At 36.1% G+C, this 25,157-nt stretch overlaps 3 protein-coding genes and 1 pseudogene across 6 annotated transcripts; all 4 read right to left on the minus strand.

The window, feature by feature from the left end:
* Positions 1-237: 237 nt before the first annotated feature.
* LOC143587838 (7-deoxyloganetin glucosyltransferase pseudogene) lies at positions 238-4,057 on the minus strand (annotated as a pseudogene). The gene is made up of 2 exons (XR_013144980.1): positions 3,489-4,057; positions 238-1,133 (listed from the first exon to the last, which is right to left on the minus strand). The product of XR_013144980.1 is annotated as a 7-deoxyloganetin glucosyltransferase pseudogene (transcript).
* Positions 4,058-5,336: 1,279 nt separating this feature from the next.
* On the minus strand, positions 5,337-11,701 carry LOC143587843 (7-deoxyloganetin glucosyltransferase-like). 2 transcript variants are annotated; one of them, XM_077069011.1, is made up of 2 exons: positions 11,109-11,701; positions 5,337-6,313 (listed from the first exon to the last, which is right to left on the minus strand). In XM_077069011.1, the coding sequence occupies exons 1-2, from the start codon at positions 11,632-11,634 to the stop codon at positions 5,376-5,378; spliced, it is 1,464 nt and encodes a 487-aa protein (XP_076925126.1). In that variant the 5' UTR covers positions 11,635-11,701; the 3' UTR covers positions 5,337-5,375. The 2 variants fall into 2 exon arrangements, with proteins under 2 accessions (XP_076925126.1, XP_076925128.1); XM_077069013.1 differs by lacking the exon at positions 11,109-11,701 and adding an exon at positions 7,334-7,965.
* A 1,254-nt stretch (positions 11,702-12,955) lies between these two features.
* LOC143587844 (7-deoxyloganetin glucosyltransferase-like) lies at positions 12,956-22,215 on the minus strand. 2 transcript variants are annotated; one of them, XM_077069015.1, is made up of 2 exons: positions 21,523-22,215; positions 12,956-13,929 (listed from the first exon to the last, which is right to left on the minus strand). In XM_077069015.1, the coding sequence occupies exons 1-2, from the start codon at positions 22,025-22,027 to the stop codon at positions 12,992-12,994; spliced, it is 1,443 nt and encodes a 480-aa protein (XP_076925130.1). In that variant the 5' UTR covers positions 22,028-22,215; the 3' UTR covers positions 12,956-12,991. The 2 variants fall into 2 exon arrangements, with proteins under 2 accessions (XP_076925130.1, XP_076925129.1); XM_077069014.1 differs by lacking the exon at positions 21,523-22,215 and adding an exon at positions 14,950-15,464.
* Positions 22,216-22,682: 467 nt separating this feature from the next.
* Positions 22,683-24,749, minus strand: LOC143587845 (7-deoxyloganetin glucosyltransferase-like). Its single transcript, XM_077069016.1, has 2 exons — positions 24,261-24,749; positions 22,683-23,719 (listed from the first exon to the last, which is right to left on the minus strand). Exons 1-2 carry the CDS (start codon positions 24,691-24,693, stop codon positions 22,782-22,784), a joined length of 1,371 nt encoding a protein of 456 aa, XP_076925131.1. The 5' UTR covers positions 24,694-24,749; the 3' UTR covers positions 22,683-22,781.
* Positions 24,750-25,157: the final 408 nt, after the last annotated feature.

Raw genomic sequence — 25,157 nt, forward strand, 5'->3', positions numbered from 1 at the left:
AGCAATCTAGTCTGATTCTCACGCCGGAGGGTGGTCACAAGGAGGAACCCCCCCCCCCTTCTCAGTGACGAGCTTACGGTGTCTGTTTTGCAGGTCTCCAGAAGAACAACCTTCTCTGCTGGACCTCATCCCCGTGGGAAGCATTACTTAACCCCCAGATTATCTATAATCTGTCCAGGGTTCACTTAGTGTTTCTTCACCTAGCCTTCTTCTTCAATTCAACAACTTTTTTTCTCATCAATTTGATGAACCAGAAGGAAAGAGACATGCTTCCCTAGCCTTCTTCTTCAATTCAACAACTTTTTTTCTCATCAATTTCACTTTTCCTCCTTCCATCAACTCAATCATTTGCTTTTTAACTTCCTCACTCTTGACATTATTGTCAATCTCCATGGCAATCTCCCACTTGTTGCAACTCAACCAGCAATTCGGTTGTTGATCAGCATAAAACGGCCAACAAATCATTGGGACTCCATAAGAAATACTCTCAATTGTCGAATTCCATCCACTATGCGTTAAAAACCCTTCTATTGACGGGTGGTTAAGTACTTGTTCTTGTGGGCACCAAGCAGGCAACAAGCCTCTACTTCTTATCTCCGTTAGCAACTCGTGTGGAAGAACAGCTGACTCATCAATCACAAGGTCGGGACGTATTATCCACAAGAATGAATAATTGCTTTTCGCGAGTCCCCATCCAAACTCGACTAGTTGTTGAGACGTCATGACTGTGATACTACCAAAGTTCACATAAAGAACTGACAACGGTTCTTTTGAGTCTAGCCATTTTAAACATTCGGGCTCTTCTTTCCAAAGGTTTGATTTGATGGATGCCAGAGTTTTGTCTACAACATTGTTTTCGAGTATATGTAACGGGCCAATTCCATAGCAAGTAGGAAACTTCGAAGAGATCGTCTCTAAAATGTCACAATCAAGTTCATCAAAAGTATTAAAAAAGATAGGGCATGATGTCGATTTTGTTCTCTCTAATTGTAAACAAAAATAGTGAACCATGCACTCATCACCGGGGTTGATACATCTAATCCAAGGAGGGATATCTTTTAGACGTATGCCTTGCATCGCAGGTATACAGTCTAGAACTGTATCCAAGTACCCATTTAGTAAATAACTCGGATCTGTATATCAAAGAGAAAACATGATACAAAATAAAGCAAAGGAGACAATATCAGATTACATAAACCGAGTCCCACCATTTTATTTCAAACCTGAAATCCGACCCGTTTTAAAATTTCAATATAATTCGGATGTGCATTTAATAATGAAAGATTGAAAATAATTCATGTTCATTTATGATTTTAGTGTTTGATTTATGATGTTATGTTTATGTGATGTTACAATCTCAATCACAAAGTTCTATTTCATGTATTTTATATTAAAAATGCATTTAATCAAAGTCCAGGATAAAAGTGTCAAAAATCCAAACATTCTGCTTAATTTGGTATGACCCGTGTCGCAAAGAATCTCTCCTCCTTTCACGAAATATTGAAAATAATTCATGTTCATTTATGATTTTAGTGTTTGACTTGTGATATTATGTTTATGTAATGTTACAATCTCGATCACAAGTTCTATTTCATGTATTTTATATTAAAAATGCATTTAATCAAAGTCCAGGATAAAAGTGTCAAAAATCCAAACATTCTGCTTAATTTGGTATGCCACGTGTCACAAAGGATCTCTCCTCCTTTCGCGACACGCAACGATCTTAGGGTTCCACCCCATCTCCAATTGGGTCACGATATGTGAAGCCCTTCCCCTAATCCCCTTCATCCTTCGCAACTAGGCCTGTAAGCGAACCGAACGTTCGTTTAACAGTTCGTGAACCGTTCGGCGGGAAGTTCGTTTATGTTCGTTTATTTAATAAACGAACGAACATGAACACAAAATTTGTGTTCGTATAATTAAACAAACGAACACGAACACATGTTCCGTTCGTTCATTTATGTTCATGAACGTTCGTTTATGTATTAATAGAAAATAATTAAATATTATCTGGATATGTCATTTGCTTAGAGGTTTTATATTTGTTAATTTGTGTTCGTTTATGTGTTTTCATTTAAGTTTGTTTGTGTTCATTCACATTGGTTCATATATGTTTATTTATGTTCGTTTATCTTTGTTTAGTTATGTTTGTTTAGATTTTAAATGAAGGAACATAAACGAACACAAATGTCCATTTATAAATAAACGCACATGAACATAAATATTTATTTGATTAATTATAAAGTTAAATGAACGAACACGAATTTGCTCTTGTTCGTGTTCATTCGATTCGTTTACAGGCTTTCAATATTCACATTGATGAATAAATTGGTCTTATTCTCTAGCCTTTACCGATTTTATTTGTGTTCGTTTGTGTTCGTGAACCGTTCATGAACATATTAATTTCCTTAATGAACAAACACGAACAACAAATCTCGTTCGGTAAGTGCTCGTGAACCGTTCGTTAACACAATAATTTCTTAACGAACGAACATAAACAAGACCTTGTTCGTGTTCGATCGGTTCGTTTACAACCCTATTTGCAACACTAAAATCACCAAAAACACGCGACACCCATTATATTGAATTTGAAAAGAATTGCCTATTCGCTAAAATCACCTTGTGTGACAGATACATCTCCTACACATGTGACATCTATTAACTAACACCGCTCACACTCACCCAATCCCATACCCTTAGTAGAACTATAGTTTTGAAGGAAATATACTCTTTTCTTTTAACAACTTTTCAAATTTTCAATAGTTTTCAACAAATACAATATATGTAATTTCTTTTTGTAAAACCAGAAATTTGAAATAAAGATTTGTTTCTGCTACCAAATACACCAATATCTTTTCTAGATTATTTTTTTAGTAAACGTATACAATTTGTTTTCTACAATCAGTTTTTTAATGATTACCGCACTATATAATATATTCTATCATATAACATATAAATAAGACAAATTGTGGTTAGCAAATAATAATATGACATGACAATGTTCCTGCTGAAAGTCCACATTTTAAACATTTTTGTTTCATTGGACTTCATTAAAAATTAAAAACATTAAGTTATATCCAAAACACTAACTGATGTTTAGGATTTTGATCGGAAAGAGAATACCAGTCGATTGATACAAAACTTACCTCGAAACAGTGCTTAATCGGTTTGGGTGTTTGAACTTCTAATTAAAAAAATCAAGCTACTTGGAGCACCGTTTCAAGATAAGTTTTACATTAGTTGACTTATATCATTCTTTCGATAAAAAACACTAAAACATCAATTTCAAACTCAGATAAAATTTAACGCCATTAAGTTTTTCTCGCAGTGGTCCAGTGAGACAATAATGCTTGAAAGGCGAGACTAGCTTCCCGTAGGGATATTCTCATGTAGGATTATTAGTCTGGCATTATTAAAATCCAATTTATCATAAATCAACTAGATACTATTTTACGATATTGAAAAGAGAACTCTGATGAATTAGTTACCTTTAAGGGGCATCAATCCCTTGTCCAAAAGATCGGGAAACTGATCGTAACATAACAACGAACCCACTCCCGCTGTCCATAAGAGAAACTCGGGAATACTCATGTCGGAGGCAACGGCATGGGTGAAGCCCATAAGCAAGTCAGCTACTATACAAGTCACTGGTGAATACAAAGCATTTACTTTGGTGATTAGGTTCCTAAATGGCCCCTCAAAGTTTTCCTCAAGTGCATGGGCTAGCAATGAAGATTCCGGTGTGGCATCAGGGTTTTGTGGCGGTGGAAGACCGTCAGGAATGGTCTCGAACCGAAAGGTAGGGAGGTCACGTATAGCTTCAGGACCCAAAGATCTAATGAGACGTTGGTGGTTAAACTCGGTGTCGACAAAGGTGATAAGAAAGCCTTTGGAGTGTAGGATTTTGGCTAGTTTTAACATTGGGTTAATATGACCTTGTAGTGGGATTGGTATGCACAAGGCATGTGGCTTCTTCTCTTGTTCAAAATCCATTAAAGATTCACAAATATGCATCTCAAATATATGTTTCTTAGGTATTATATTGGTGAAAAAAGTTGTAATAATTAAGTAGACATAAAGAGGGTAACTATGGAATTTAGGTACCCTTTGGAGTTATTTTCAAAGATGATGACTAACTTGCTTATTTATTTATATTTTTCTAGCTAATTCCCACTCGGTAGATTCATTGTATCGGCCCAGGCCGGCTACCATCACTATCTAAAATAATAAGTAGGTAATAAGACCGACTATGTTGTGTTGGATCATCGACGCAAATTTGATTGGTATTTATTAATTTTGTAACGTTCTAAATAGAACTGACACTCATGTAGCTTAAGAAGAAAGAAAACTTTTTCAAATCGATGTGCGTCGGTTGGTACTAAAACCTACATGGTGCGCGTTTGAGTTGATGCGAATTCGATTGGTATTTGGTTACGGCATTGAAACTAAACCAAAAAATAAATTCGTCAACACTCAACGTCAAATGTTAAAGAAAACAACTAAAACATTACATTAGTAAAGGATTTACCGGTAGTGATCAATTAGGTGGGAAGTCTAGTATACTGAATGATGCGTAGAAGAGGAATTGGTTGAAGAAATATTTGTTACAAAAAGTTTACTGTTTTAGTTCTCTAAGGCTATATGTAGTGGAGGGGCTATAAAATGGGACGACTTGCGGCATGTAGCGCCCAGTTAGCAAATTGTGAGTTTTTGTTTTAGAGGTGTAATGGTGTCGTACCCCATTATATATATATATATATATATATATATATATATATATATATATATATATCACACGAAAAAAAGGTTCCCCCAAAATAAAACCAGTCGCCCACCCCCTTATCGCTCCTTTTGTTGCCCTGAGGGCAGTGTTCCGCCCTCTTATCGCCCCTTTTAGTCGCCCCACTACGGATAGCCTAACAACTTCGTTATTATTTCCTTGTAAGTACAGTTTCGGTCCCTGTGTTTAAAAATGTATTTCCGCTGTTAAGTTTGTATCAGTCGGTAAAGTTAAGCATGTGAAAGTGGGTGTGCGACATATATGGTCACTTCTATATAGGATGCTTGTCATTATTACAAAAATGTGTATTTGTGATCACAATTTCGGTTGCAAATTTGTCGATTGTCGTTTCATTTATGTATGGTCACCTATATGGATGAGAGGCTTATCCAAGAGTTAGAAGAATTTTGTTTTTATCAATTAAACATAGGGCTACGATTGGAGTTACTAGTGAATGAAAAGGACTCGACAAGCCGGATCATGTGGTACACTGCCTATGAAGGTTTAGCCCAATTGCTAGTGATATAAAATTTATTTCAAAGAACAGGTAGCATAAGCAAGATAAAGATATAATTATAAAAAAACAAGTAATGCATTATTTTTGAGATGTTTGTAGTAGTTGAATCACTTTCTCCAAATTAATCACAGATGAACCAGTGGGAAAGGTGCATGCCTCCTCCGCCTTGTTTTTCAAATCAATGGCATTCTTTCTCATCTCTTTTCCCTTTTCACCATTCATCAACTCGATCACTAGCTTCGAAACTTCTTCACTTTTAACGTTGTTGTCGATCTCCATTGCAATCTTCCACTTATTGCAACTCCACCAGCAATTCGGTTGTTGATCTGCGAAAAACGGCCAACAAATCATTGGGACTCCATAAGAAATACTTTCAATTGTCGAATTCCATCCACTATGCGTTAAAAACCCTCCTATTGACGGGTGACTTAGGACTTCTTGTTGTGGGCACCAATTAGCCAACATCCCTCTATTGCTCGTCTGTTCCAAAAACTCTGACGGTAGAATAGCAGAATCACCAATCACTAGGTCGGGTCGTATTATCCACAAGAATGAATAATTGCTCTTAGCAAGTCCCCAACAAAACTCGACTAGTTGTTGAGGCGTCATCACAGTGACGCTACCAAAATTTACATAGATGACGGATAACGGCTCTTTGTCATCTAACCATTTTAAACATTTAGGCTCTTCAACCCAGAGATTTGATTTGATGGAGTCTAGAGACTTATCAGCAATATTGTTGTGGAGCAGATGCAAAGGCCCTATACCGTAGCACAACGGGTACTTTAAAGAGAGCGCGTCTAGAATTTCACCTTCTAACTCATCAAAAGTGTTAAAAATAATTGCCGTTGCTCTTTTCCCCCTCTCTAGTTCCCTATCCGAAAATCCAACCATAAACTCGTCCCCAGGATGGACGATTCTAACAAATGGAGGAATATCTTTTAGACGTATACCAGGCATAGTAGGGATAAAATCTACAACTGTATCCAAATACCCATTTACTAAATAACTCGGATCTGTGTATAAGAATTAAATTGTACTCAAGTTAGCACCAAATATGTTAATTTATATGAACACACAACATTTGTAACTTGTAAGCCCCAGAGAATCATAATAAATGCATGAATTTATGTAATGAGCTCACATATCATAAAATCATAAAAACATTAATATGTCAAAAGCATCTAAAAACATTGTCATGTCATCACCAGCTTGTTTCTATTTTTAACTGCCCTTGATTTAGGGAGTTCTTGAGGAAAAAAACGACCACCAAAACAAATCACAAAAAAACATCCCTATGATAGCTAAAACGGGCGAGATGTCAAGACGCTCAAAACCAAACTTAAAAACAGCTTATTTCAAGTGCCATTAAGGAAAACCATTTTCTTGGGGAAACAACAAACAAGAAAGATATTCAATATACGTTATTCTATATATAGGTACCATTATCAACAAGGTTACAAAAAGTCGCTAAGAGGACCTAGACGTCCTAGGACCTTAGGCGTCCTAGGCGGCCGACTTGAAAGTTGGGTATACTTGAGTATTTGGAAAGAACCCGGAGAGTACTCAGAAATGGTAAATATAAAGAAAATTATTTTTTGGATATTCAGTATATGTAAAATATCATAAGTATACTAATATTTATAACAAAATAAGTGAATGTCAATATAAATAAGAGAAATACATTTTTAAATAAAAATTATTCTAAAAATTTCATAATCGTTAACTAAAAAGAGATATTGTATTTTTAAAATTGTAGAAATATGAATTATGTTTTATTTTATAAGTTAAAACTGACCTTAGTTGACTGACTAGATGTGATTCTGGCTGTTGTTGACCACATTTGATCGATTTTCTTAGTAGCTATTAAAGAAACTCTCATCGACGTCTTACCTTGTAGTGAGTACTAGGGGAGTACTCGGCCTTAAAGACCTACTTTTACAACATTGATTATCAACTGTACTTTTGCTTTCTAATGTTCTATGAGAAATATAAATACCTTAACTACTTATACAATAAACTAATAAAATCTTTACCTTTGAGTGGCATTAAATCCTTTTGTATAAGATTGGGGTATTGATCGTAACATATGAGGGAACCAGCCCCAGCGGTCCAGAAGAGAATTGTTGGAACACCTAATTCCTCGGCTGCAGAGAGGGTGAAACCCATAAGGTAGTCTGCCACCACGCAAATCACTGGAGAATAAGAACAACTCACTTTATTGAGGATGTTTTTAAACGGACCCAAACCATTTTCATGAACGGATTTGAGTAGAGATGCGGTATCTTGGGTAGCATCGGGGTTTTCAGCTGGTGGAAGACCATCCGGAAAGGTTTCGAAGTGGAAGGAAGGGCGGTCGTGTAGGGAGTCAAATCCCAGCGTTCTAAGAAGGCGTTGGTGGTTGAACTCGGTGTTGACAAAGGTGATAAAGAAGCCTTTGGAGTGTAGGATTTTAGCAAGATTTAGCATTGGGTTAATGTGACCTTGTGCTGGGGCTGGTATGCACACCACATGTGGCATGTTATCTTGTGTCGAACCCATAGAAGTAAAGAACTCTTTAACACAAAGTTTGAAACATGTATTACTGTTTTTATAAGCTTCCAGTGAAGAGTACACTGTTTAAACATTGAAAACTAGACAAGCAATTAATTGTCCTATCAATTTATACATTACTTAAAGGGCCCTATAGTTACCCGGCCATTAATGAGTCATTGACAAAAAAAATACAGTATGCTATGAGCTATTACTATCATAAAAGTTTGGCTGAATATGGGTTTGTCCATATCATTGATTATATTTTGTTCAAACCTACAGAAGTTTTGTCCTGATCAGAGAACCATGTAGCTTAGTTGGTGGGGGCGTAAGACTTAGAATAATAACCTAGAGGTCGTGGGTTCGAAAACGATCCTAAGCGCCAAGCACCTTGCTGTTGAGTGAGGCTGATTTACCTCTCACGTGATGGGCTTGGGACGGTCTGACGTGGGCCGGTTTGCGTGTCCGGAACAACACGTTTTGGAACAATAAACAAATTGGTTGATTCCAAACATATCGATTTTTTTTAACAGCGTTCGGAAACTCTCAATATCCGAGTGAGCAATCCTGATACGAGATTTCAATCATCCATGCTGGCAGGCTCACCCAAAAACACCATCAAGCAGGAAACTCATCACCTTGGGAAGACCCCCTTAAGTTTTCAAACGTGACACCACCAGATTTCCAACCTTAACCATCACCCATTGTCACTAAATCAGAAAACCAAAATTTTTTTAGATAATAACTCAATACTCCTATTAAACAAACCAAGATTCAAACTCTAACCTCTAATAACTAGATAAAAATAGATAATTAAACTTAAATAATCTTTCTCTTTTCCTTGTTTACATAATACCTCTTTTCACATGTGAATAATTGGGGATTAGCCTTTCCAGAAGTTATGACAAATCGATGCCACATGAGCCTGCAAGACTTTTGAAGCTATTAGAATTATTGAAACCGGCATGTTTTTGTCCAAATACGTTTTGGTCCCCTTCCATATTAAATGTTGGTAATTTCTAGCAACATAGCCATTTCGCGTGTAGATGACTGAGTTGGACTTATTGAACCCGTGAAATTCATTATTATTGTAATGGGTTTATGAGGTTGCAATTATGGTTTTGTAATATTTGGTCATTATTTGTTGGCCAAGCTTGGGTAACCATCAGGCCCGGCCCATAGGGTGGGCAGAGAGGGCAATGGCCCAAGGCCCATCATATTTTAGGGCCCATAACTATTTTTACACATTTATTATATAACTAGTTTTTATTCCTCGTATTATGGGGGTTATTTTACATTATTCGTTTTTAATATTTATATACTTTTTTGGAGTTGAATTTTATTTATTGTAAGGACATTGGTAATATACTTAGAGTTTGATGATAATATGGTTTCACAAATAACTAAGATGTTATAATCCGGTTTAAAAGTTATCCGGGTTTTTTGGTGATACCCAAGACCCGCTTATTTTTTTTACTATAAAATTGTTTCTTAATTATAAATAATATCTTTATTTTAAAACAAATCATATAATAATTTTTAGTATATCCTATTTTATAGGATTTTCACATCAATAATTTGGTGAGAATAATTTTTAATTTAATGAGATGTTATAACTCATTTAAGGAATTTGGTAAGACTCATACCCATGAATTCGGGTCAAATGCATGAGAAACCTTCATTTAAAAATTAAGCAAATCTGGTGACTCCAAAAAAGGGGGAGCGACCAACACTACTACAAAAACAGGTATTTGTTACGGCCAAATCCGTAGCAAATAGGGTGTTTGCTACGGATTTGCTACGAATTTGGTCCGTAAGTACAAGTCTCGTAGCTAACTTATTTGCAATGGATTTTTGCTACGAAATCAGAATTTTGCTACGAATTTAGCTACCGAAAGAGACGTCGTCATTTTAGCTATATTAGCTACAGATTGTGCTATAGAATTGTTTGCAATGAATTTTTAGCTACGAAATATTAGTTACGGAATTTTGCTACGATTTTTTAGCTACGAATTGTTAGCTATGGAATTTTGCTATGGACTTGTAGTTACGAATGTTGCCCTTGTTCGTGTTCATTCGATTCGTTTACAGGCTTTCAATATTCACATTGATGAATAAATTGGTCGCATTCTCTAGCCTTTACCGATTTTATTTGTGTTCGTTTGTGTTCGTGAACTGTTCATGAACACATTAATTTCCTTAATGAACGAACACGAACAACAAATCTCGTTCGGTAAGTGCTTGTGAACCGTTCGTGAACACAATAATTTCTTAACGAACAAACATAAACAAGACCTTGTTCGTGTTCGATCGGTTCGTTTACAACCCTATTTGCAACACTAAAATCACCAAAAACACGCGACACCCATTATATTGAATTTGAAAAGAATTGCCTATTCGCTAAAATCACGTTGTGTGACAGATACATCTCCTACACATGTGACATCTATTAACTAACACCGCTCACACTCACCCAATCCCATACCCTTAGTAGAACTATAGTTTTGAAGGAAATATACTCTTTTCTTTTAACAACTTTTCAAATTTTCAATAGTTTTCAACAAATACAATATATGTAATTTCTTTTTGTAAAACCAGAAATTTGAAATAAAGATTTGTTTCTGCTACCAAATACACCAATATCTTTTCTAGATTATTTTTTTAGTAAACGTATACAATTTGTTTTCTACAATCAGTTTTTTAATGATTACCGCACTATATAATATATTCTATCATATAACATATAAATAAGACAACTTGTGGTTAGCAAATAATAATATGACATGACAATGTTCCTGCTGAAAGTCCACATTTTAAACATTTTTGTTTCATTGGACTTCATTAAAAATTAAAAACATTAAGTTATATCCAAAACACTAACTGATGTTTAGGATTTTGATCGGAAAGAGAATACCAGTTGATTGATACAAAACTTACCTCGAAACAGTGCTTAATCGGTTTGGGTGTTTGAACTTCTAATTAAAAAAATCAAGCTACTTGGAGCACCGTTTCAAGATAAGTTTTACATTAGTTGACTTATATCATTCTTTCGATAAAAAACACTAAAACATCAATTTCAAACTCAGATAAAATTTAACGCCATTAAGTTTTTCTCGCAGTGGTCCAGTGAGACAATAATGCTTGAAAGGCGAGACTAGCTTCCCGTAGGGATATTCTCATGTAGGATTATTAGTCTGGCATTATTAAAATCCAATTTATCATAAATCAACTAGATACTATTTTACGATATTGAAAAGAGAACTCTGATGAATTAGTTACCTTTAAGGGGCATCAATCCCTTGTCCAAAAGATCGGGAAACTGATCGTAACATAACAACGAACCCACTCCCGCTGTCCATAAGAGAAACTCGGGAATACTCATGTCGGAGGCAACGGCATGGGTGAAGCCCATAAGCAAGTCAGCTACTATACAAGTCACTGGTGAATACAAAGCATTTACTTTGGTGATTAGGTTCCTAAATGGCCCCTCAAAGTTTTCCTCAAGTGCATGGGCTAGCAATGAAGATTCCGGTGTGGCATCAGGGTTTTGTGGCGGTGGAAGACCGTCAGGAATGGTCTCGAACCGAAAGGTAGGGAGGTCACGTATAGCTTCAGGACCCAAAGATCTAATGAGACGTTGGTGGTTAAACTCGGTGTCGACAAAGGTGATAAGAAAGCCTTTGGAGTGTAGGATTTTGGCTAGTTTTAACATTGGGTTAATATGACCTTGTAGTGGGATTGGTATGCACAAGGCATGTGGCTTCTTCTCTTGTTCAAAATCCATTAAAGATTCACAAATATGCATCTCAAATATATGTTTCTTAGGTATTATATTGGTGAAAAAAGTTGTAATAATTAAGTAGACATAAAGAGGGTAACTATGGAATTTAGGTACCCTTTGGAGTTATTTTCAAAGATGATGACTAACTTGCTTATTTATTTATATTTTTCTAGCTAATTCCCACTCGGTAGATTCATTGTATCGGCCCAGGCCGGCTACCATCACTATCTAAAATAATAAGTAGGTAATAAGACCGACTATGTTGTGTTGGATCATCGACGCAAATTTGATTGGTATTTATTAATTTTGTAACGTTCTAAATAGAACTGACACTCATGTAGCTTAAGAAGAAAGAAAACTTTTTCAAATCGATGTGCGTCGGTTGGTACTAAAACCTACATGGTGCGCGTTTGAGTTGATGCGAATTCGATTGGTATTTGGTTACGGCATTGAAACTAAACCAAAAAATAAATTCGTCAACACTCAACGTCAAATGTTAAAGAAAACAACTAAAACATTACATTAGTAAAGGATTTACCGGTAGTGATCAATTAGGTGGGAAGTCTAGTATACTGAATGATGCGTAGAAGAGGAATTGGTTGAAGAAATATTTGTTACAAAAAGTTTACTGTTTTAGTTCTCTAAGGCTATATGTAGTGGAGGGGCTATAAAATGGGACGACTTGCGGCATGTAGCGCCCAGTTAGCAAATTGTGAGTTTTTGTTTTAGAGGTGTAATGGTGTCGTACCCCATTATATATATATATATATATATATATATATATATATATATATATATCACACGAAAAAAAGGTTCCCCCAAAATAAAACCAGTCGCCCACCCCCTTATCGCTCCTTTTGTTGCCCTGAGGGCAGTGTTCCGCCCTCTTATCGCCCCTTTTAGTCGCCCCACTACGGATAGCCTAACAACTTCGTTATTATTTCCTTGTAAGTACAGTTTCGGTCCCTGTGTTTAAAAATGTATTTCCGCTGTTAAGTTTGTATCAGTCGGTAAAGTTAAGCATGTGAAAGTGGGTGTGCGACATATATGGTCACTTCTATATAGGATGCTTGTCATTATTACAAAAATGTGTATTTGTGATCACAATTTCGGTTGCAAATTTGTCGATTGTCGTTTCATTTATGTATGGTCACCTATATGGATGAGAGGCTTATCCAAGAGTTAGAAGAATTTTGTTTTTATCAATTAAACATAGGGCTACGATTGGAGTTACTAGTGAATGAAAAGGACTCGACAAGCCGGATCATGTGGTACACTGCCTATGAAGGTTTAGCCCAATTGCTAGTGATATAAAATTTATTTCAAAGAACAGGTAGCATAAGCAAGATAAAGATATAATTATAAAAAAACAAGTAATGCATTATTTTTGAGATGTTTGTAGTAGTTGAATCACTTTCTCCAAATTAATCACAGATGAACCAGTGGGAAAGGTGCATGCCTCCTCCGCCTTGTTTTTCAAATCAATGGCATTCTTTCTCATCTCTTTTCCCTTTTCACCATTCATCAACTCGATCACTAGCTTCGAAACTTCTTCACTTTTAACGTTGTTGTCGATCTCCATTGCAATCTTCCACTTATTGCAACTCCACCAGCAATTCGGTTGTTGATCTGCGAAAAACGGCCAACAAATCATTGGGACTCCATAAGAAATACTTTCAATTGTCGAATTCCATCCACTATGCGTTAAAAACCCTCCTAATGACGGGTGACTTAGGACTTCTTGTTGTGGGCACCAATTAGCCAACATCCCTCTATTGCTCGTCTGTTCCAAAAACTCTGACGGTAGAATAGCAGAATCACCAATCACTAGGTCGGGTCGTATTATCCACAAGAATGAATAATTGCTCTTAGCAAGTCCCCAACAAAACTCGACTAGTTGTTGAGGCGTCATCACAGTGACGCTACCAAAATTTACATAGATGACGGATAACGGCTCTTTGTCATCTAACCATTTTAAACATTTAGGCTCTTCAACCCAGAGATTTGATTTGATGGAATCTAGAGACTTATCAGCAATATTGTTGTGGAGCAGATGCAAAGGCCCTATACCGTAGCACAACGGGTACTTTAAAGAGAGCGCGTCTAGAATTTCACCTTCTAACTCATCAAAAGTGTTAAAAATAATTGCCGTTGCTCTTTTCCCCCTCTCTAGTTCCCTATCCGAAAATCCAACCATAAACTCGTCCCCAGGATGGACGATTCTAACAAATGGAGGAATATCTTTTAGACGTATACCAGGCATAGTAGGGATAAAATCTACAACTGTATCCAAATACCCATTTACTAAATAACTCGGATCTGTGTATAAGAATTAAATTGTACTCAAGTTAGCACCAAATATGTTAATTTATATGAACACACAACATTTGTAACTTGTAAGCCCCAGAGAATCATAATAAATGCATGAATTTATGTAATGAGCTCACATATCATAAAATCATAAAAACATTAATATGTCAAAAGCATCTAAAAACATTGTCATGTCATCACCAGCTTGTTTCAATTTTTAACTGCCCTTGATTTAGGGAGTTCTTGAGGAAAAAAACGACCACCAAAACAAATCACAAAAAAACATCCCTATGATAGCTAAAACGGGCGAGATGTCAAGACGCTCAAAACCAAACTTAAAAACAGCTTATTTCAAGTGCCATTAAGGAAAACCATTTTCTTGGGGAAACAACAAACAAGAAAGATATTCCATATACGTTATTCTATATATAGGTACCATTATCAACAAGGTTACAAAAAGTCGCTAAGAGGACCTAGACGTCCTAGGACCTTAGGCGTCCTAGGAGGCCGACTTGAAAGTTGGGTATACTTGAGTATTTGGAAAGAACCCGGAGAGTACTCAGAAATGGTAAATATAAAGAAAATTATTTTTTGGATATTCAGTATATGTAAAATATCATAAGTATACTAATATTTATAACAAAATAAGTGAATGTCAATATAAATAAGAGAAATACATTTTTAAATAAAAATTATTCTAAAAATTTCATAATCGTTAACTAAAAAGAGATATTGTATTTTTAAAATTGAAGAAATATGAATTATGTTTTATTTTATAAGTTAAAACTGACCTTAGTTGACTGACTAGATGTGATTCTGGCTGTTGTTGACCACATTTGATCGATTTTCTTAGTAGCTATTAAAGAAACTCTCATCGACGTCTTACCTTGTAGTGAGTACTAGGGGAGTACTCGGCCTTAAAGACCTACTTTTACAACATTGATTATCAACTGTACTTTTGCTTTCTAATGTTCTATGAGAAATATAAATACCTTAACTACTTATACAATAAACTAATAAAATCTTTACCTTTGAGTGGCATTAAATCCTTTTGTATAAGATTGGGGTATTGATCGTAACATATGAGGGAACCAGCCCCAGCGGTCCAGAAGAGAATTGTTGGAACACCTAATTCCTCGGCTGCAGAGAGGGTGAAACCCATAAGGTAGTCTGCCACCACGCAAATCACTGGAGAATAAGAACAACTCACTTTATTGAGGATGTTTTTAAACGGACCCAAACCATTTTCATGAACGGATTTGAGTAGAGATGCGGTATCTTGGGTAGCATCGGGGTTTTCAGCTGGTGGAAGACCATCCGGAAAGGTTTCGAAGTGGAAGGAAGGGCGGTCGTGTAGGGAGTCAAATCCCAGCGTTCTAAGAAGGCGTTGGTGGTTGAACTCGGTGTTGACAAAGGTGATAAAGAAGCCTTTGGAGTGTAGGATTTTAGCAAGATTTAGCATTGGGTTAATGTGACCTTGTGCTGGGGCTGGTATGCACACCACATGTGGCATGTTATCTTGTGTCGAACCCATAGAAGTAAAGAACTCTTTAACACAAAGTTTGAAACGGTAGAATAGCAGAATCACCAATCACTAGGTCGGGTCGTATTATCCACAAAAATGAATAATTGCTCTTAGCAAGTCCCCAACAAAACTCGACTAGTTGTTGAGGTGTCATCACAGTGACGCTACCAAAATTTACATAGATGACTGATAATGGCTCTTTATTATCTAACCATTTTAAACATTTAGGCTCTTCTACCCAGAGACTTGATTTGACGGAATCTAGAGACTTATCGACAATTTTGTTTTGGAGCAGATGCAAAGGGCCTATACCAGAGCACAATGGGAACTTTAAAGAGAGTGCATCTAGACATTCACCTTCTAGCTCATCAAAAGTGCTAAAAATAATGGCTATTGCTGTTTTCGCCCTCTCTAGTTCCTTATCCGAAACTCCAACCATAAACTCATCCACAGGATAGATGAGTCTAATAAAAGGAGGAATATCTTTTAGACGTATACCATACAAGAAGGCGTTTCTACAAGTAATTCTGATGAATAAGTCGCCACTCAATAATTACGACGAACAAGAAGGCTTTTATAGAAATAATATGTCACAAAATATAAGTTTAATGTTTTGTTAGTTTGTTTTTGAATATTTTAAAACATGTAACCTTTTTTTTTGAACTTCTTAAAGTAAATAAAATGAATTTTATGTTAATTGTTTTTTTTATTTAACATGTTATACAAATACGAATCGTATAACACCGCTCTTGATTATAATTCAGCATTTGACTTGCGTAAGCCAAAAGACTATAATACATAGCAAACTCAACAAATGTAACACGATACAAAAGTAGCATGAGCCTCTTCAGAAATCAGAAGAACACAAATCATCACCTACACAAGCAGCGGAAACGAAAAACGAAAAAAAAATAATATTTTACACTGTAACCGGTTGGAACCGGTTACAGTGACCGGTTACAGTGTAAGAACCGGTTTAGGAACCGGTCAGAACCGGTTCCACCGGTTCCGGGTCCGAGGGTTGGGGAACCGGTTCGGTTCCCTAACCGGTTCGACCATGGAACCGGTTTAAACAGTGATGTTGACTAATGGAACCGGTTCTGAACCGGTTCCGGTTCCTTTGACCAACCCGATTTGATCACCTATACCACACATTGTAGGAATAAAATCTACAACTGTATCCAAATACCCATTTACCAAATGATTAGGATCTGCGTACACGAATAAAATTGGACACAAGTTAGAACAAAGTATGTTCATTTGTATGAACTTAATGAATTTTAATGAGTATGAATGTGTGTTATTTTTGAAATATGAATGATATTTCAAAGCATTTATTTTTCAAAACCACCCAAAATCCAAATAAGAAAGAGTAAACTGCGGTTTTCGTCCCTATTGTTTGTTTGTTCAAATCTATGGTTTTAGTCGAATAGTTTCAAATCTGTGATTTTCGTCCATGTGATTTCATTTCACTTGCAATTAAACTCGACCCCACTAACCCCGTTAAGTTTATCGTTAAACCCATTAGCATGCCCCTCACGTGAGAGACAATTTTGTATTGTTTTTCTTCCCAAATAAACCACAACCTTAACTCGCAAGCCCCCTCATATGAGGGCTGTGGTGTATTTGAAAAAAAAAGGGACAATATAAAGTTTATTGGTAATTTGGTTGAATTATTTATTAAAGTTGAATTTTAGTATTGTAAACTATGACAGATTAGCTGGTAATAATTGATATGATCAATTTAACTGTGTATTTTCTATGACATAGATGACTTAACACGAAGTAGTAAGCAGTAAATACTCTTTTAAAAATGTTTTTGTGGTGCTGTGCAACGAAAACAAAATGTGTAAAAGGGTAAATGTATGAAGCTTTAATATGAATGTTTTATAAGTTAGAATGGTATGATATCTCTTTAGGCCCCTCAAATGGGCACGTACTTGGCAATGCCTTTGTGGCTTGTCGGAGGTTGTGCAATTGTGCAGGACCATCTCCAAATAATTGTTAAAATATTTTGGGCCTTAAGTAAAAAGAGTATTTTGTTGGGTTAAAACAATTTGATTTTTAAATTGGCTTACTTGGTTATTATTTGGGTTGTGTAGAAAACTTTTGTATAAAAATAGCCTTAAACATGTCTCAGATGACACTAGAACCCACAACATTTTGGGTGTGAATCATTCATCTTTACCACTAGACCAAACTAGTTGTTATGTAATCTTGTTTAAACATTAAATATTACATATTGTTTTTCATAAAAATACATATAAAAGTTTTTTAAATTATTTCAGACCTAGCCGGGGGCCTTCGACCCCCCACCCCCCCCCCCCCCTCCTCTTAGGGTCGGCCCTGCAATTGTGAATGCGAAGTTGAATGGCGATGGTCATTCTAACGTGTGGGTTGTTATGACCTTTGAAATATGGGTAGATTTCGAAAATAAACCTTTATTAACTTATAAATGATGTAATGATGTTTCCATTGACGAAGTATCTATGAACGGAAGGTGAGATGTGTGTGCCCTCAGGTACATATGTGTTATTATATTGATTCATAATAACTAGTGTGTTTGTGTATGGTATGTTGAAGCTAAAACTCAGTAACGCCGCTGAATTTTAGTATGAACATCAAATAGAATAATTAAGGATCGGGTGGTGCCATGGAGGGTTATCCGACTGAAATTAGCATCTAACAATGTTGAAGTTTTTGTTCGGTCTAGTTAGTTTCAAATTAGTTATTTCTCATTTTATACGGATATAATACCTTAGGGTATGAAGATTTTATGATCCCGCTGCTCTGCTTCTGAAATGATTCTTCACGTTCAGAAACTACGTTGCATATGTGAATCCAAACCTCTAAGATACCCCTCGGTTTTGGGATGTTTCAAGGAGATAAGTCAACCATTAGTATACCCCTTGTGTGTCTACATGTGATTTCATGAGCCACTTAATTTGTATTTATTTTTACATTGATATTGTTATAATTAAAATAAAAAAAAGTTTGTAAGTGGTATTCTTGAATTCTCACAATTAGGGTTGTAAGCGAACCAGACGTCCGGTCAGTCGTCCGTTCGGCGAAAAGTTCGTTTATGTTCGTCCGTTTAATAAACGAACCGGACATGGACAAAAAATTTCCGTTCGGTAAGCTTAACGGACGAACACGGACAAGGGCCAAGTCCGTTCAATAGTGTTCGTGAACGTCCGATTACGTCCGATAATGTCCGTCTGATATCGTTAGTGTTTAAATCTTTCCTGTATTGTAATTTAATTGTGGAATATCTAGTGTTATTAATCACACTTTTGTATTACTACATGTCTGATGTCTCTTATATTATAGTGATCCACTTTATGTTAATATATTATAAGTGTTAAGTATATTATTTGGATGTTATATGGTATGATTCCAAATTTGTAGGTGAAGTTGTTTAGATTTATGTTTGGTATTAATATGTAAGTGTAACTGCTTGTATTTATTCATTAATGTTCGTTTTCCATTGATGTTCACATTTTCGTGTGTCCATTGATGTCCATTAGTGTCCGTTTGTCCATTATTGTCTGTTAACGTCCGTTACAATATTAACGGACGAACATGGACGGATGTGGACAAACTCAATTTCTTAATGGACGGACACAGACATAAATTTTCATTCGGTAGAGTGTTCGTGAACTGTCCGTTTGTCCGTCAAAAGCTTAACGGACGGACACGAACATGCTCTTGTCCGGTCCGGTTCGGTCCGTGTACACCCCTACTCACAATAAGGAGGGGCTTTGCATAAGAAAACAAACGACATGTGGCATGCGGACAAGGGCATCAGGGACCACAATAATTATGCAGAAGCGTAATTAATTACGCACATACATAAACATGACTTAGACCGTCCGTAGACCTGGTGTTTTGCTGGCGTTTTAGGGTATAATGCCGGGCACACCGACCCCCCCCCCCCCCCCCCCCGCCGTTTTTGTCCGGAGTTTTCTACAAAACGCTTGCTTGGCTCGCTTTTTAAAGTGAAAAGAATAATTGGATCCGGTGGGTTTCATGGTGGTCGGAATAGGATCCGGTGGTGGGTTTTGAGGTGTAGTTCTGTATGATGGTGTTAGATGGAAGAGTTGATGGTGAATGTAGGTCTCGTGACCGGATCAAACAACAAACAAACTAAGTACTAGTCGTCTTGAATCAACCTTTCAACTAGTTGGCGGAAACAACTAGCTAGGACCGAGATCTCGGATCTTGTAGTGTTGGTAATGAAGGCCGAAAGTTAGAAGGGGAGGGAGAGAAAGTTTGTAGGTTGGTAAAATAATTTGCAAAAGGTTGTTTAGGGTATGAGATACACACACAATATAGTGTGTGTATTCTCATACACTCTTTCATAAAAATCGGCCCAATGGGCTCTAAGTACATTAGGCCTCGGGTCCAAACATTACAAAGACAAAGTTAAACATACAACTAACAAATGTAAACTAACAAAATACAAATAAGAAAGACTAATACTAGAATGACTCTTACAGTGAAGATCTGTATGACGGGTTTTTGAGGTGCAGATATGTATGATGGTTTTTTTTTAACGGTGAGGATGAAAGATTATGTTGGATTGAGGGTTGATGGAGATCTGTATTAATGGGTATAAATATACAGAGAGAGATTGTGTTGTTATTTGATTTTATTTTATATTTTAATGGAATATAAATATACAGAGAGAGATTGTGTTGTTATTTGATTTTATTTTTATTTTAATGGAATAATATTAATAAAGAATTTAAAAAAAAAACAAAAAAGTGTAAAAGTGACAGGACGCCACGTGGCGTATAACGCCCAAGGGTGAAAAGTTATGACTACACCCTGTTTTTGTAAAAAACCATAACTCTGACAGGGCGTCACGTGACGCATAACACCCAAGGTATTTATATACATAGTTATGTAACTTATTTTCATATCAACGCATAATCATGCATGTTACATGTACAACATATTGATTTTTTTGCCATTGATTATTAAAAAGATGTGTAGTAAAAGTATACTCAAATTAAAAAAAACAAAATGCTCAATTTTATAATGCAATATATATTTTTTTAAAAATTTAAAAATAATGTTTTATAAAAAAGTTATCAACCTTTGTTAAAAGATGTGAGAACCTCAAGTTTTTAACACAATTGAAAATTAGTTACGTGTAGGGGCGGCCCCATAGTCAAGCCATGGGGGTCGACTGCAACACCTGAACTTTTTTTTGTTGTGTTACATATTCGATAAATTTCTGATTGATTCTTTGAAATTTGAACACTAACCCTCATGAAATACCATGAAACATAAGAAGGAAAGAAACGAACTAAGATGAAATTTACCGGCATGTGTAGAATATAGATGAAAGGAAATTTTATTATGTGACCTGCCATACTTGAACATACCGAAAAAGTTTAATATATAGCGATAGAAAGCCGAACTCTCAAAATTCCGACCCATGAAAAAACGATCCGGTCCACCATCGCTGTACGCTGACATGACCGCCTTTCATTATCTCATCCATTGATTTCATGATAAAGGGGTCCAAAATCATTTGTACATTTTATAGTTTAAACGCACTTTAAATTTAACGCTTGATCTATATAAATTTAAACTACATATGCACAAAATTTTCACTCTCTATTATCTTGAAAAGATACTTAGAGCATCTACAACAAAAAGTTGCATTTTTTCAAAGTTTGAATGATGTGGCATGAGACAAACTTAATGTTTAAGAACTTCACCAATTGTAGAGTAAAGTTTGTAAGTTAAAGTTTGCATAACCAAGCTTAATTCAAACCTTCAAGGGTGGGTCCAAAGTCATTTTTTCACATACTCATATACATATTATATATGCATATATAGATTTAATATTTTTAATAAGGTTTGTGTATGTTTGTTGTGAAAGAAAGTTAAGGTTTTTGTGAAAAGTTTGAAATATGATGTGAAGCTGATGTGGCGGTTTGTAAAGGTTTGTTGGTGTGGATGCTCTTAGAAACCCTTTTTTTCTACATCTTTGGAATGTTAATAGTTGTTTAATGAGAAATACATACTTGAATCAGTTGTACAATAAATGGCTAAATGTTTACCTTTGAGAGGCATCAAACCCTTTTGTATAAGATTGGGGTACTGATCATAACATATGAGAGAACCAGCCCCAGCGGTCCAAAAGAGGACTGCCAGGATTCCTAATTCTTCAGCGGCAGGGAGGGTGAAACCCATAGCAAAGTCGGCCACAATGCAAGTCACCGGTGAATATAATGCACTCACTTTAGAGAGGATATTTTTAATTGGATCCAAACCATGTTCGTGGAGGGATGTGAGTAGAGATTCAGTATCTTGGGTAGCATCGGGGTTTTTCGCTGGTGGAAGACCATCAAAGAATGTTTCAAAGTGGAACGAAGGGCGGTCGTGTAGGGCGTTAGAGCCTAGTGATTTGAGAAATCGTTGGTGGTTAAACTCGGTGTTGACAAAGGTGATAAAGAAGCCTTTGGAGTGTAGGATTTTAGCAAGATTTAGCATTGGGTTAATGTGACCTTGTGCTGGGAGTGGTATGCACACCACATGTGGCTTGTTTTTGTGTGTAGAATCCATTTGGATCTATCTCTCACACACAAAATAAAATTAGGACATCAAATTTTAAAACATGTAGTACTGCTTTTATATGCAACCAGTGAATGAAACCAATAATTCTGAAAATAGAAATATTAAGAAAACAAAAGAAAATCATGTGGTTGAAGTTGATTCAAAGAATCCTAGCCAGTTCATATAAATTTATTTTGATGTTTGTGTTTCTGGTTTATCACGTTTATTGCGTTTGTGGGTTTGGGTCTAGTTGTCACTTGTCAATTCATATTAAATTTATTAGGTTTGGTTTAAGTTATGTAGGGTAAACAAGGGTCTACGTGAGTTCCCTTTTTTTAAGCTTATATCACAAACGGTCCTTAGGATATCTTCAATGGGGTGTTTTGAATTCCATGTGGAGCTGTTTTGAAATTCAACACAGGTGTCTTATCTCATTAGAGGTGGGTGTCAGGAATGAAGTGTATTAAAAACACAAACCAAGTATTTGAAGATGGAATAATTTACTATGGAGGATAAGTAGGTGATGAGGTGGCAGTTTAAAGAACAAACCAGTAATAACCACTAGAGTAGAAATAAAGATTTTTGTAAGTTGGTTTAAAATATAATGTGACATGCTGAGTTGACAATTTGAAACAAAAATATATATGCTGCATTGGAGGTCTTTTGTAAAATTAACCAATAATAAGCACACAAAATAAAATTGATCTTTAAGAACTGGTGGCATAAGAAAGATAAAACATATTCATCTAAAACAACTTGTAAATTATTTTGGAGATGTTTGTAGTAGCTGAATCACTTTCTCCAAATTAACCACAGAAGAACCGGAGGGAAAGGTGCATGCTTCCTCAGCCTTGTTCTTTAAGTCAATGGCATTCTTTCTCATCTCTTTTCCCTTTTCTCCATTCATCAGCTCGATCACTAGCTTCGAAACCTCATCACTCTTAACATCGCTGTCGATCTCCATTGCAATCTTCCACTTATTGCAACTCCACCAGCAATTCGGTTGTTGATCAGCAAAAAACGGCCAACAAATCATCGGGACTCCATAAGAAATACTTTCGATTGTCGAATTCCATCCGCTATGCGTTAAAAACCCTCCTATTGACGGGTGACTTAAAACTTGCTCTTGTGGACACCAACTAGCCAACATTCCTCTATTGCTAGTCTGTTCCAAAAACTCCGGAGAAAGGACAGCAGAGTCACCAATCACCAGGTCGGGTCGTATTATCCACAAGAATGAATAATTGCTCTTAGCAAGTCCCCAACAAAATTCGACTAGTTGTTGAGGTGTCATTACAGTGATGCTACCAAAATTTACATAAATGACTGATAGCGGCTCTTTGTCATCTAACCATTTTAAACACTCGGGCTCTTCGACCCAAAGATTTGATTTGATGGAATCTAGTGACTTATCAGCAATTTTGCTCTGGAGGAGATGCAAGGGGCCTATACCATAGCACAATGGGAAGGTTAAAGATAGCGCGTCTAGAATTTCGCCTTCTAGCTCATCGAAAGTGTTAAAAATAATGGCTGATGCTTTAATCGCCCTCTGTACTGCCCAATCCGAAAATCCAACCATAAACTCGTCACCAGGATGAACCATTCTAACAAAAGGTGGAATATCTTTTAGGCGTATATCGGGCATGGTAGGGATAAAATCTATAACTTTATCCAAATACCCATTTACTAAAGAACTTTGATCTGCATGCACAAAGATATTTGTTTTCAGTTAGCCCTATAATTGATATAATATTATTAATAGTTGATGAAATTGTTTTCTGTTTTTTTAAGGTCGCTCAACATCTTTTTTCACATTAAATTCTCTAGTTATAAATTTGAACAAAAGCTTAAAGAAAAAAATTAAACAACTTGAAACCGGTATATCCGAGTTCAGCTCATATGCTTATTCTTTTCTTAAGTGTTCACATATTTTTTTATCCAAAATTTTTAAAAAGCAGGAGTATAGCATTTCTTGTTGAAATGACAGATCACACCAAAAATGTACCACATCTGTCATTTCAAATGACTAAACACAAGCTAGTTGTCCAACTCGCCCGACATAAACTGACACACCCTAGATATAATTATAGATTTGCTGTTTCAAATGACGGATCACCTAGAAACCATTATCACTCTTTCTCTCTCTTAGAAATCATCTCCACTTCCTAAAATATCCTATTTTGAAAAAAAATCTGGAAAAGATAATAGAGTTTTATGAGAAATAAAGTGGAAGCCAATATACCTTTAAGAGGCATCAAACCCTTTTGTATAAGATTGGGGTACTCCAAATAACATATGAGGGAACCAGCCCCGGCGGTCCAAAAAAGAATTGCGGGGATACCTAGTTCCTCGGCCGCAGAAAGGGTGAAAGTCAGAAGGTAGTCGGCCAATATGCATGTCACTGGGGAATATAGAGCACTCACTTTGTTGATGACACTTTTAAATGGACCCAAACCATTTTCATTGAGGGATTTTAGTATAGTGGCAGTATGTTGGCTGGCATCAGGATTTTCGGGTGGGGGAAGACCGTCAGGGATAGATTCAAAGTGGTAGGAAGGGAAGCCGTTTAGAGCGTCGGAGCCTAGAGATTTAAGAAGGCGTTGGTGGTTGAACTCAGTGTTAACAAAGGTAATACTGAAGCCTTTGGAATGGAGGATTTTAGCGAGTTTTGTCATTGGGTTAATGTGACCTTGCGCCGCGGCTGGTATGCACACCACATGTGGCTTGTTTTCTTGTGTTAAACCATGGAACCAGGAACTTGATCACACACACAAAACCAAGACACCAAATTTCAAAACATGTATTAGTGTTTTTATAAGCCACGAGAGAAGAGTGTAACGTTCCAAAATAATGAAGAGAAATATCAATCAGTTATTAAATTATTAAAGAGTGGCCTATAACTCAATTATGAGATTTGTTAAAGGTTGAACGATTTAAGTTTTTGTCCATTTGTTGACAGATTCAACATTAATACTTTTGGAATTGTCCCACCTGTGGAAAACGTACCATGAGTATTGGACAGCAAATTATATATTATTCACAATACTAAATAATTTCTCTTTCATAACAACCTAATACTATTCATTTCAATTAGGCTTTACATTAAGGGGAAGACGATCAAAATGTATTTTTACCGCTC

This window comes from Bidens hawaiensis, unplaced genomic scaffold (genome assembly GCF_021521415.1).
Source record: "Bidens hawaiensis isolate Kalapana, Puna unplaced genomic scaffold, B.hawaiensis_p1.1 tig00035904_1, whole genome shotgun sequence".
In the NCBI taxonomy this organism is placed as follows: Eukaryota; Viridiplantae; Streptophyta; class Magnoliopsida; order Asterales; family Asteraceae; genus Bidens; species Bidens hawaiensis.